Source organism: Geospiza fortis, unplaced genomic scaffold (assembly GCF_000277835.1).
Source record: "Geospiza fortis unplaced genomic scaffold, GeoFor_1.0 scaffold346, whole genome shotgun sequence".
Lineage (NCBI taxonomy): Eukaryota > Metazoa > Chordata > Aves > Passeriformes > Thraupidae > Geospiza > Geospiza fortis.
Window position 1 is genome coordinate 4,170,820 of NW_005054361.1, and position 13,331 is coordinate 4,184,150.

General features: G+C 44.6%; 1 protein-coding gene across 1 annotated transcript; it reads left to right on the forward strand.

Moving 5' to 3' along the window:
- The first annotated feature begins 420 nt into the window (after positions 1-420).
- RPL14 (ribosomal protein L14) lies at positions 421-3,993 on the forward strand. Its single transcript, XM_031059418.1, has 5 exons — positions 421-585; positions 1,181-1,275; positions 2,681-2,780; positions 3,143-3,196; positions 3,735-3,993. The coding sequence occupies exons 1-5, from the start codon at positions 436-438 to the stop codon at positions 3,915-3,917; spliced, it is 582 nt and encodes a 193-aa protein (XP_030915278.1). The 5' UTR covers positions 421-435; the 3' UTR covers positions 3,918-3,993.
- Positions 3,994-13,331: the final 9,338 nt, after the last annotated feature.

Here is a 13,331-nt window from a genome sequence, read left to right on the forward strand (position 1 = left end):
GGGCTCGGAGCGCGGCGGGAGCGCGGCCGCTGTGCTCAAGCGTGGGGGTTTCGTGCGGTCCGAAAGCTTTCCAGGAGCTGAAGGGAACTTAGAGGAAGGATGGGGTAGGACTGTATGCAGGAGCATGTGGTGATGGGGCAGCGGGGATGGCTTCAAACCGAAAGAGAGTAGGTTTAGATTAGATGGTAGGAAATAATTCTTTACTGTGGGGTTGTTGAAGCACTGGAACAGGTTGTGCAGAGAAATTGTGGATGACCCATCCCTAGAATTTTTGAAAACCTGGATGGAGCTCTGAGGAACCTGGTGAAGTGGAAGATGTCCCTGCCCACGGCAGGGGGTTGGGACTAGGTGATCTTTGAGGTCTCTGTCCAACCCAAACCACTCTGTGATTTTTCTGGGAGCTCTTTAAAGGCTCTCAGAGCCTTGAATCTGAAGATGGCCTTGGGTGTGTTCTCGCCTAACTGTGCATTCCTACCCTCCCAGGTGTTCAAGCGCTTCGTGGAGATCGGCAGAGTTGCCTTCATCTCCTTCGGGCCACACGCTGGCAAGCTGGTGGCCATCGTGGATGTTATTGACCAAAATAGGGTAAGTTGTGAGTGCTGCCCCTGGATTTCCTCCTTTCTGCCCTAACAGAGGCTTGTATGCTAAGGCTGTGTGTATTGACTTCAATAGAAATTCTGTTTTCAAATAAGCAATTGACAGAAGGATAGGATTTAGCAGCTGTTGTGTTTGATACCTTTAGGAGCATGCTTTTGCCTGCCAGCAAGTGATACATCCCCATCTCTGCTGTGTTTCCATGGTGTAGAAGTGGACAAGCGATGTCTGTTGGAATCTAAACTTATTAATTAAATGGCATTAATGTATGTGTAAAGTGACTATTTGGGCTAGGGGACTCTTCCTGTTCACATCTTAGTTTTGTCTGCCTTTTATTTTTTTTAATTCAGGTGTTTTGGTTTTTTTTTTCTTCTTTGATTAAAGGCAGGCCTTTAAAATTCTTGCTGTAAAGCTAGGGTTGTACAGGTAAGATTTAACAATCTCCACTTCTGTCTGCATAATATGTATTTCAGTTTGGGATGAGTGTTGTCAAGATACTGTTCATACATTATTAGGAAGCAGCTGTGTAAATCACATGCAGTGAGAAATCTGCTGCAAACCCCCCACATTTGTTTCCCTTTTTCAGGCACTGGTGGATGGCCCCTGCAGTGGTGTCAGGAGGCAGGCCATGCCCTTCAAGTGCATGCAGCTGACTGACTTTGTCCTGAAGTTCCCACACAGGTGAGCTGTCATCTTTCTTGACTTGTGTAAGAAAACCCATGTTGTCACTCGATGGCTGATCCTTGCTACGTCTAGAAGGTTCAAACTCTAGTGGATAAACAGTAAAAATTTGGCGTGCTGTGATATCATAGTTGGATGTACTGAGGTTTTCATTGCCAGTGTTGGCTGATAGCTGCTGTTCAGGAGCAGAGGAAGTCTCACGGCAGTCAAGGCATCTCACAGGTAGTTCTGTGGTGGATGGTGTGGGGAAAAGCAGTGTAAATGCTGCTGCAGCTTTGCTTTTGCTACTGCTTCAGTCACCTTCAGACATTAAATAGGCTCCCTGCTTGCAGAACTACACTAGGATTGTAGGAGGCTGAACTCATTCTATTCTTTTAGCTCAGTTAATGTGTGCATTTCTGTAATTTCGAATCAGAAAAGGGCCGTGCTTCTGATCCTCAAGCAGTGCTAGGAGCAGCTGCTCATTAGAACAGTGAGGTGGCTTGGGAGCAGATCCCAGAGGTCCATGGTCAGTGGCACAGGGTCTGGTTGGTGGCCTGTCACCTGTGGTGTCGCCCAAGGTTCAATACTGGGCCCAGTATTGTTTAACTTACTCATCAGGGACTTGGATGAAGGGGCAGATGCCTCCTCAGCAGGTTTCATTGATGACACAAAGCTGGGAGGAGTGGCTGTATCGCAGAGCACTGTGCTGCCATTCAAAAGGATCTCAACAGGTTGAAGAGACGGGCAGAGAGGAAGCTTTGGAAGTTCTACAAGGACAAGTGCAGGGTCCTGCACCTGTGGAACAAGAATCCCGAACACCTGTACAGGCTTGAGGCCAGCTTGCTGGAAAGAGCTCTGCAGACAAGGACCTGAGGGTCCTCGTGGCAACAAGCTGTCCCTGAGCCAGCAGTGTCCTGGGGCCATTAGGAGGAGTGAAGCCAGCAGGGTGAGGGAGGTGATCCTACTCTGGTGAGGCCACACCTGGAGTGCTGTGTCCAGTTCTGGGCTCCTCAGGACAAGAGAGGTGTGGATATCCTGGAGCTCAGGTGACTGACCACTGAGCAGGTAGCCCAGAGAGGTGGTGGAGTCTCCCTCACTGGAGATACTCAAGAATCCTCTGGACACAGTCCTGTGCTGTGTGCTCTGGGATGGCCCTGCTTGAGCGGGGAGGTTGGAGTTGGTGACCCTGCTGTGGTTCCTTCCAACCTGACCCATTCTGTGATTCTGTCAGTTCTAGCACAGCACTTATTCAACAGAATGTTAATTAGGCCACAGAGATGCATGTGACATTGACTTGAAATAAGGAGTCTGAAGTAACATAGTGGAGTCATCTTCCCTTGAATGAAATTTGGGAGGCCAGCATCAGGGAGAACTTTTTTTTAATAAAGACTGTGAATATGATTTTGTGACTGTTCCCACACAGCGCTCGTCAGAAGTGTGTGCGACTTGCCTGGGAGAAGGAAAATATAAATGAGAAGTGGTCGGCAACAAGATGGGCAAAGAAGATTGAGGCCCGAGAAAAGGTAACAGTGTTTCACTGAACAAGCAGTACATATACTGCTTCTGCTTTGTAAAATTAGGTGCCGTCTAAAGGCTGCACGTTTTCAGTAGCTAGCTAGGATTAAAGGTAGACAAGGCATAGAGTTTTAATTTACCAGCTTAAACATCTTCTATTTTAACAGTTCATGGGGTTTTGTTCAGTTGTTTCTGTAACAGCCTCTTTTTCCTGCATCCTGCGATGGTGCAAAGGCCTTAAATTGTGAGCTAGTTCCAGAAGTGCAGCTAAACATCGTTTGGAGATGATCAGTTACTTTGGGAATGCTTTGGAATGCTGAGTTGTACTACTTGCATATTATCAGTTTCATGACTGATTGTTTTCACACAGAAAGCCAAAATGACTGACTTCGATCGCTACAAGGTGATGAAAGCAAAGAAAATGGTAAGTGTTTGAGTGCTGCTTCTTCATGGAGTTAATGCTTGTAGCTTTCACTTCAGAGTCACATCCAGTATTAGTAGCTTACTTTCAGCTGGCTTGGGTTATGGGATGATACTGTGGGTGTGAATGCCTTGAATTTTCCATGGTTTTTAGTATTTCACCACTTTGTCTTCTGTAGTTGGTCAGGCTTGAACTTGTATAATCCATGTGTCAGTCCTCCCAAGTTACAGCTGAGGATGGAATTGCCAGCTGATAAAATCAAATATTCTGGATAGGTAGCTGTTAGTATTTCATCTTCTAATGAAAATCATTACACATGAAATACTGAGATGCCTGAGCTACCAGCCAGAATGATAATGTCCACTTGGTAGATTAGAACAGTTTTAGGTGGAATTTGACATTTCAGATACAGTGCATGGTTAAAGGGTGATAATGAAAAGAGGCAGAATCTGAAAGCTTAGAATTTGTATTAAGGCACAGTATTTGAACTCTTGCTCTTCTCATGCTGATGAACTGTAAACATTTTCTTTTTTTTTAACAGAGGAACAGAATCATCAAGCATGAAATGAAGAAGCTCCAGAGGATCGCTGCTAAAAAAGCCAAGAAGCCTGGGAAGCCAGGGAAGGCAGAGAAGGCACCAAAGGGCAAAAAGCCAGAGAAGGCACCCAAGGCTAAGAAGCCAGAGAAGGCACCAGCACCGAAGGCACAGAAGGCACAGAAATAAAATGAACTTCTCATTATGTGTAACTCTGTGTCCTTGGTCTAATTTTGAAATTACAAACATTTGATTTAAATTTAAATCATACGTTTGTTTTTATTTCTAACCAAGAGTGGTTGTCTGTCTCATTTTTTAATGTCCAAGTGTTGGATTCTAGTATTCCCCAGGAACATGCAGAAATGCTTTTGCCATGCTATGCCCAGTACTTGGTACACAATGCCAGTTGAAATAATTGCATTTCCAGTTATTTGAAGTAGGTCAGATCCTGACATTTAAAAGCAGTCTGCTGTTGGAATTGGTTGGGAATGTACAGTGTTACTTGCAAAATCTTGAGTGCAGAATACATGAAAATAACCACACTAATGGTTCTGTATAAATTCAGGCATATGCTGAAAGGATGTACTCTGGTAAGAACTAATTTCCACTATTTAATCAAAACCATCAAGTAAAAGGGAGCATGACCTAAAAATTAGCTCATCTGAAACACTGAACTGCGCAGTTTAGCCTTTGCATTGGAGAATAATGTTTACAAATTTCAGCGTCGGCATCCATGTAATTTCCTGTGTTTCCTCCTGTAGTTTCTTGGCAGGAGATACATTTTTTTCACATTGATTGGAGAAATCTTGTGAAGTCTGAGGTATCTGGTAATTTAAAAGCAAATTACTTTCTCGGTCAAATATAAATTGAAGGAGGAAGTATCTATTTTAAACAACTAAGGTTGTGACACCTTTATATTGTCATATACATACCCAAATATATGTTGTCAAATACACTGATTAGGATATATTGCTAGAAATGTGTGCTTTAACTCTTTATATGGTTAGTGCTGCATTATTTCAGCCAGCATTAGGCATACCCAAACACTTAGAAGAATACAGTGTTGTCTTGAGCTATTTACATACCCTTGGAAATACAGAGTTCAAGCACATGGTTGATGGGAAGGGATAGAGCTGCTAAGAAAAAAAAAAGAAATTATGCAAATTGGGACTAAAAGCCATGTTCAAGTGTCTGGAGACCTTGATTTTAAATTGGATTTTGAAGTGATTAAATCCACCTACTCTGAAACTCTTAACTTGACAGTAACTTCAGAGTTTTATCAACCTGGAGGTCCTTTAAGGTGAAAGATTTGTCCCTTAGGGTTCTTGATTTTTTTATGTACTACTGTTAAGCTTGGTTATATAAGACTGAGGGGAAAAAATTGTAAAAGTGCCTGTACAGAAAATAGATGTGCCTTCAATCATAAGGAGCTCAGAAATGCTGCTTCTACAGCATTTACTAGTTTTTAAAGGTACTGTCTTCCCCAGAACATCTTTGCCTATGACTGCAGTTTATCCAGTGTTTTCATTCCTACTACTCTGCAGCTGTTGAGGCAGCTGAAATGTTTCTAGGATACAAGGTGTACAGTAATCCCTGGGAGCTGTGATTGTGCTGGAGAGCAACCTGGTAGAGGTATAAAACACATGTAGAGGGTGGTGTCTGCCCTAGCACTGCCACAAGAGTGGAGCATTAAAGATTTAGGCACTGCTGGGGGGAGAGAGTGTTCTGTGCCTTAAAGCTGGGCTCTGTAACACCACACCTAACAAGCAGTATTTCTGTTAACTGTTTTTTACAATTTGGCCAAAAGGAGGAGAGAGCAATAACAGAATAGATCAGGTTTTGGTACCTGCACTGTGCATTTCTGACTGGGTGTTCCGTGTGAGCAGCATCTGGTGCTCCTTTCAGCAACTCATGAACCTTTCTGAAATCTGTATTGTGGGCAAGCCACCCTCCTTTCAGTCCACGGGCATTGTCCAGCCCTCAGGGCTGGTTCTTCCTTTTTGTAATGCTACTGGGGAGACGAAGAACTGCAGGAGTGCAGTTTATTTCTGAAGGTCACCACACGATGGCAACGTTAGCTCTTCATAAAGTTGTTCTGAGGCCAGGCAATTGTGCTGCCTTCCCGTGCAAGGAATGGTGCCAAACAAAAAGGATGGCACAAACACTTGAGAGCACTGGATGTGTTTAGCCAGTTCTTCACTTTGCCTTTATAGTGTACTTTGCTGGACTATGGATATGCTTCTTATTTTGCTTTGTGGAGCTGAGCATAGATAAATGGGATCTGCTGTTTAGAAAAAGCTTGAAGTGAAGTCCCTGTGCTTGTTTTCTGGTATCACTTCATGCAGAATGTGTAGTGGGCTTGCTGGGGGCAGAGCGGGGCATTTACCCCATCCCTGCGATCAGCAGGTAATTGTTACTCCTAAACCACTACCAGTACTTGGCAAACCCAGTTCTAATCTCTGTGCTGCAAAGTCTGGGAGACGTGAACAATTCCTGGAGTAGGATTGGACCCCTTGGCATGATCTGTAGTTAAAAGGTGTAAAATCTGTTATTACCATGAACCAGCCACAGTTCTGTGCCAACTGATTTGCTGGTGATGAATATTCTTCTTGAAAAATGCTGTATTTGCACTCTTTTGTTTCTTGACTAGCATGTCTGTTACTGTGTTTGGCATCTGAATGTGTTTCAATTTTTTTTCATTGAGATGTAATAGACCTGAAAGAGAAATCTCTGCATTTACTGATTGACTTGTGACAAATCTGGTCTAATTTATAGCCCTATTTATTTTGTCTTGCTTCAATTATAGTGCCTCTTAAATGTTTCCAGCCCCATAAGGATTCTTTGCTTTTCTCCTGTGCACACTGCTAAAGTGTCTCTGAAAGCTCCACGTGCCTGTCTTTTATCAACATGAAGGGGTGCTAATTTCTATTCACAGCATTATTGGTATATGAGTAAATACAGCTTGCAAGGAAGTGGTAAGTGGAGCAAATTACAGGGATGACTGTGTGGTCTACTCATTTAAGGTCTTCAGCTTTTTGTTATTTCATTCTATAATTCTGGGGGGATGGAGGGGGGCTAGGTTGGTTTGTTTGGGGGTTTAATTTGGGAATTTTTAATGTTGTTTTGAGTTTGAAGTTGCATGTACTATTGTCACACTCAGGAACTTTTGATTTTGTACTGGGATTTCCTCCACTGAAGCAGCAAGATCAGCTTTTACCAGTTTAAACACGACATCCCTGGTTGTCCTGCAGTCCTTTTCCCTGCCTTGACACAGGCCCTGTGCGTACTGGTGGTGTGCCCACTCCCTTTTCCCTGCACAAACTTCATTCCAGGGGCCTGTGCAACTTTCAGTTCATGGTGCCCTTAAGTGGGAATGTGGCCCAACCTTCACTTTGTGCAACTGTTCCCTGTATTATATTCTTGGTTTAGATAAACAAAGAGTTGCTCATCTTTTCTTCATCTCCCTTTCAGAGATGGTAAAACTGAGGGGGGTCCAGGAAAGTCTTTCTGACAAACTCTTTACCTCTCCCATAAGCTTTCAGACTACTATATGCATCCAAATTAGGGAAGCCTTCCACCTGCAGTCAGCTATTTGTGCTGGTCACCAACATAAAAATTATGTCATTGCCACCAGCACAGAGCCACTTCCTCCTTCCTAAAGTGCATTGACCCAGTTCTGGTTATAGGAGAAGTACTTCATAACATTTCCCTGGTGATCCCTGGTTCGAGGATATTTTTTAGGGTTATTAATTCTATACTTGTTCCTCACACATAGTGAGGAGAGGCCCTGACCTGCTCATCATGGCCCTCAGCAGAGCTGAGCTCTTCCCTCGCATCCACTTTGGGCTGCTGGTGGGGTGCAAGTGGTGTTTCAGAGCCCTGGTAAAGGTTCATGTGGCAGGATCTTATCAGGAAGCTCTGCCCTGATGAAAATGAGAGATACTTCAGAAAAGTAGTGGTGTGCATATTTAAATAGCATGAAAGAATATTAGCTTTGAGATCTGCTGGAGCTTTACCTGAGGACACATAGCGGGAGAGCACAACATCTGAATATTTTTCACAATAACCCACCAGCCAAGACTTCTTATTGCCGTTGTTTGAGCCTTCTGTTTACAAAGGAAGGGGCCACTGCTAGCTGTGTTATTGTCACAGTCAGGTGCTATGTAAAAATGTTCTAAAGAAGAGATGGAAAAGAGGATTGAGGGTTTTTTCCTTCTTCCTTCTCTCCCTCCCTGGAATCCCTGAATAACTTTACAGGGAGGGGTTTTTTCCATGTTTATCCTTTATTTCTACTGCTTGTCTCATTCACATTGCACATGTGAGTCTTAGCTCAACCTAGAAGTCTCTGTGGATAATGCAAAAAAAATCAGAGTTCGCGGCATAATGAAATAAATGAAGTCTGACTAGCTGAAAGTGGCATCATTTTTGCTCCGCTTGCTTGAAGCATTTTTCAAGGTCCAGGGAGAGGCTGACAAGCTGCTGCTGTTGATGATGCATGCAGATCCTCATCCCAGATGTGAGCAGGCTTCCTCAACTCCTAGACACCTGATTGTGACCTTGGAAGGAAGGATGCTCATACTGGATATGCCAGGTCTCTGCTGGCAGTACAGCAGGTCTAGAGTGGGAGGGAGAGTTGTGCTTAAATGTCAGCGCAGGCAATTGTGCCACAGGACAGTTATTCCAACAGGAGACTTAAAAGCATCCACACAATCCATGGTGCAAAATAATCTCCAGCATCCTATAGAAAATTTGGGATTGTGTGCAGAAGAAAGTCCCAGTGCCATGCCACAGGATGAGAGGGCTCAGGGTCACAGGCGCTGCCAACAATCCTGGCTGGTCACTGCTCAGACAGGAAATTCGGTGTCTTCATGGTCATTGGAAGGAGAACATGCCCAACAAGATAGACCCTGACAATCTGACCTTTCTTTCTGGCCACTCTACTCAAAACTTTCAAGAAATTCAAAATTTGGCTCCAGGGCTATTGCTTTGTACCATTAGCAGGTGATACAAAGCCATCCCTGGGGGCATGGACAGGATGAATCCTCCATGCCATTTAGTTCTCTCCTCTCTTCTCCTATGCTGCTCTACAGGGAATGACAAAGGTTCACAGCCCACTCCTGTCTGAATGTCCCCAGAACCTAATCCTCTGATTATTAGAAACCTTCTAATTGTCAACCTAAATTTATTCATGACCAATTTATAACCAGGAGGCTCCACTTCTTGCTTCCATAACTGCAGGGCTGTCAGGAAAGATTCATGAGCCCATATGTTGACCAGACCCTGTTTTCAGCAGCCACAATTCAAAGCTCTCAGATTAAATTCTGCCTGATTGCTCCATGTGTTAATGCATCCACTTTCCCCCATCCTGGCATCACAGTGAGAGAGGACTTTCCCTGGTGCAAAGGTACACAACCAGCAGAGTGTCTTTGTGGTCCCAACTCAGGCATATGCCAATAACTCCTTCCAGGAAAAGAAACAGATTGCTTCTGTCTTGTTTTCTCTCTTTTTTTTTCTTTTCTTTTCCTTTTTTTTTTCCTTTTTTTTTTTTTTTTTTTTTTTTTTTGGGGGGGGGGGGTGTGGGGGGTGGTGTGGAAGTGTTCCATGCATCAGTCTGTGTTCATTTTCCCCTGGTTTCTGTGTTATCCTGCAGGTTAGAGCTGGGGGTTTGCTGAGATGCTCTGAGGAAAATGAAGTCAGATGCTAAGCCTGATGGCCCCTGGGCTCCTGATGCTGACACACAGCAAAACCAGGAGGGCAGGCTCTGCCCCCAGGATCTGGCCTGTCCACGTGCAGAAGTAGGAATGGACCTGTGGCAAGGTCCTGGAGAGCCACAGTCACACTCAGTGGGGAGGCAGGGCACACAGCACCAGTAGCCACAAACGTGAATCTCAGGCAGCAATGCTCTGTGCTCCCACCTGGCATTCATTGTCTGTGCTGCCTTTCAGGCTTCCTGGAAGCTGCAGGGAGCTCTGGATGGTGCAGGAGACTTGTGTTCACCCTGGCCCTGTCTGTGAGGCGCAAGAGCAGGCAGGAACGAGCTGAGCTGGTCCCTGCAGAGCCCCATCACGCCTCATTTTCTCTCCCCAGGCGCCTTCACAGTAAGATGACCTTGGACAACTCCTGCTCAGGAGGCCAAGGGAATCAGCCATGAAGCTCTCTGAACCCCCCATACTAACTCTTAGTCCCTCTAAGCCCAAGTAATTTGTGCACTAACTTTGCAACTCTTCAGGAATTTTCTTCTGTAATGATACAGAGTTTCCAGTGACTTTTCCTGGCCACCTTCCATAAGGCCACTGATGCCTTAAGTTTTAGTTTTCATATTATCCAGATTCTGTGCTGCATTAGTACATAACTCTGAACTTCATATAAAGTGTTAGCAAGTTCTCCTCACAGTTTAGTTGGACAAAACAATCCTTTTCCAGCCCAAGAACCAAGGACACCATTGCAGCTTCAGGCCCAAAAAGCATAAACAAGGGCAAATTGAGGAGAGCAAACTGGGAGGATGTGACTTCATAACCTGAAGCTGTAATTGGACAATTAACCCAAATATGTAAATGGATGAAAGCTTATGAAAGTGTAAAAACTCGTGACTTGTTGTCCATCTTGGTTGTAGCCTTGGCCGGGCACTTGTTCTGCCCAAGGTGCATCCTTTGAAAGCCTTTTCAATAAATGCCTGCTTTATTCCTTTAACACTGTCTAGTCTCTGTTCTAGGCAGCCTGTCAAGGCATCAGCACAAGTGGATGGCTAGGCAAAGCCTTTGTTAAGAAGAAGCAAGGAGCTATGAGTGTAACAATTGCCAGCTAAAGTCAGTCAAACCCATCACCTTCCTGAGGAGAGCACGGCAGCTGTGCTGGCAGGGCACATCTGGGCATCTCCAAAGCAATGGACACAGCACCCAAATGCCCTTTTTATTTTGCAAACAGTATCATTTACAGGGACTGCTTTACATATTTAATGAGAAACTGTCTCAGCAACAGATCTCAAAATGAGACAGCGCTAAAGCTTTTATATGTGGTGAGGTGGAATTGTTCTTTATCCAACATCCTGTATTTTCAAACAGTGATCAAGTTAAGGATACACAGACACACACGCATTTATTTGCTGGTGAAGGTTGCAGATGGTGCTGGATTAGTGGGATGCTAAATAATTGAGATCTGAACCTCATGATTTACATGGTGACAGTACAAAAAAAATGGTGTTCCAGATTCATTGGAGTGGTGGGGTTTGTATCTAGAAAGGAGAGAGGAAGAGGAGGAAGAGAAGATAAGGCTTTAAAAAGGGGAGATCCCTGCCTTGGGAAGGACTGACTGGAGAGGACAGAGGTGTCTGGGGTGAAATACAGGTAGAAAATCAGTGTTGAGGTACAAGTTGTTACACCAGCTGTGGGGAGCAATGGAACCCAGTGGGATGGCACCCTGTTGGGGCACTCACATTGTGCCATGTGGAAGGTTCACCCTCTCCCATGGATTTGGGGTGCCACAACACTGCTGGACTGTCAGTGACTGTTTTCACAGGGGGCTGATGTTCAATTGTTTCCAAAAGCTGGTGGGGGATGGAGGCTGAGACCCTTGGTGATGCAGGGAGGTCGGCTTTTCTTGGAGGAGCAGGCTAGGAAACAGTTCCTTCTCTAATGACACAGCAAATGTCTTGGACACAGAACATGGGTGGTAAGACTTTTTTTTCGGGCTGAACATGGGAGAGCTTTAAAAATAGCCCTTAGAAATTAAAAAGAGAACCCTAACTCATTTGACTCAGCTCATGTTCTGTGAAAACAATACTGTGTTCTGACAAGCAGTTCAGAATTTGTAGTGTTTGTCTAAAATGCTAAATTGGAGGAATGAGTAATTACCTCTGAAGGACTTAATAACTCTTTGTCCCTTCCTCCATATGCTTGTGTTTGAGTCATGACAACAAGGAGGATACAATAGGTATTTGTGGGAAGTATAAAGCCTGTGCACTCAGGGAACGTGTGGTTCCTCTGCAGATGTTATTGTTTCCTCTGGCATCTTAAACACTGCTTATAAAGGATTACTCTCCCTTCAGGATGTGACCTCTCTGCCTTTTGTCTTGAGTCAGACAAACGGTGACAAAGGCATCCCAGCAGCATTCATTTACTTTAATTACTGCATTGGGGATGTGCAGCTTCTTCAGCATATTCATGAAAATTCAGTGCATTCCATAAATGACTGGGGTGGGCTTATTTCCATGTGAACAATGAGGAAAACCTGAGATGCACGAGTTGTTCCCACACACAGTAAACTGAAAGAAATCACCCATATCCAGGTTTTTCTCTGAGTTAGGGATTCTTGCTTGTCCCCTGTAGGAATACTGATTTGGGATGTGGGTCATGGGTGCATGTCACACTTTGAACCAGATGCAAAACTCAGTTTTGCACCTTACCTGCTTCTCAGCATCTTCTGCGTCCCAGTGCCAGACCCAGTCTGAGCCCAAGTCTCTCTTCATTCTGCTTGATCCCTATTGCCTTAATTTCCCATCTCTTTCACACCTCCTGCAAAGAAAGGTTGAAGTACCAGGGTTTCCTCTACAGTTCCTTAGTAAAGCATTGAGACCCATTTCCAACAGATACAGGAGATAGTGGGGTGGGAAGGGAAGATAAATTTGAAGGCTTTCTGAATAGCATGTTTTTAATCAGTGCTTGATAGGTATGATTTATCTGGGCAGGGTTTGGGTCTCAGAAATTCATTCAAGTTTATAATTATCTTGGCAGATGTGAAAAGTCATATTCATAGCCCCTCAAACCCATTAGAGTCTCACACTTTTCTAAAAGGAAGAAAAAACCCTTCAGCTTTACATTCTGAGAGGCAGAATTGCTTTCTGTTCCTTGACAGCTCTTGAAATCTGTTCTCTTTCCACTGCCTGTCTTTAGTTCCCAAGGGAGAAATGAATGCAGGTCCACTGGGACAGAAAGGGAAAGAAAAAAGTATTTCTGGGAGAGAAGAAAAATAATCAGCCTATTTTCACCCTTCTGCAGCAGGCATTTCTTTATGAGGACAAGCAAGTGGAAAGGCAAGTCAGGGTCTATGAAATGGAGTCAGGGTTATACCAGGAGATTTTCTGGTGCCTCCGGGGGAGTAATTTGAGGGAGCTGCTGTGGGTGCAACAGCACCTATAGCCTTCTTTGCTCTCCATTGGTTTCCTTGGATTTTGGCCTGCTCAGAGAACCCTAGGGAAAGGTCTCATCTCTCCTGTTTCCTGTCACTTGCTCCTGGCTGAGCTGGATGTGCCAGGAGATACCAGCAAAAGGAGCCACCCACACTGCTGTCCTGCGCCTTGCAATGGGGACAAAACAGCTTTTCCTCCTGCCCAAGAACAAGGCGAGAGGGATCAGGCTCAGGAGATCTTTGGTATTGGAAATTGTAGGTCTGAGCACCTGGTGAGAGGCGTGGTTGTTTTGGGGACTCGCATTTTGCCTGCAAGCTGGGTGCAGTCCCACCTCCCTGCTCTTCTCCATCTCCCTTTGCTGCCTGCATGTCTTGGGAGTTTCTTGGAGTGGGAATTGTCTCTCGTCCTGCAGAGATGGTGTCTGTCTGATTGAAGGATTGGCCTCAGGTAAGCCAGGGAAACGTCAGGGAAATCTCCAT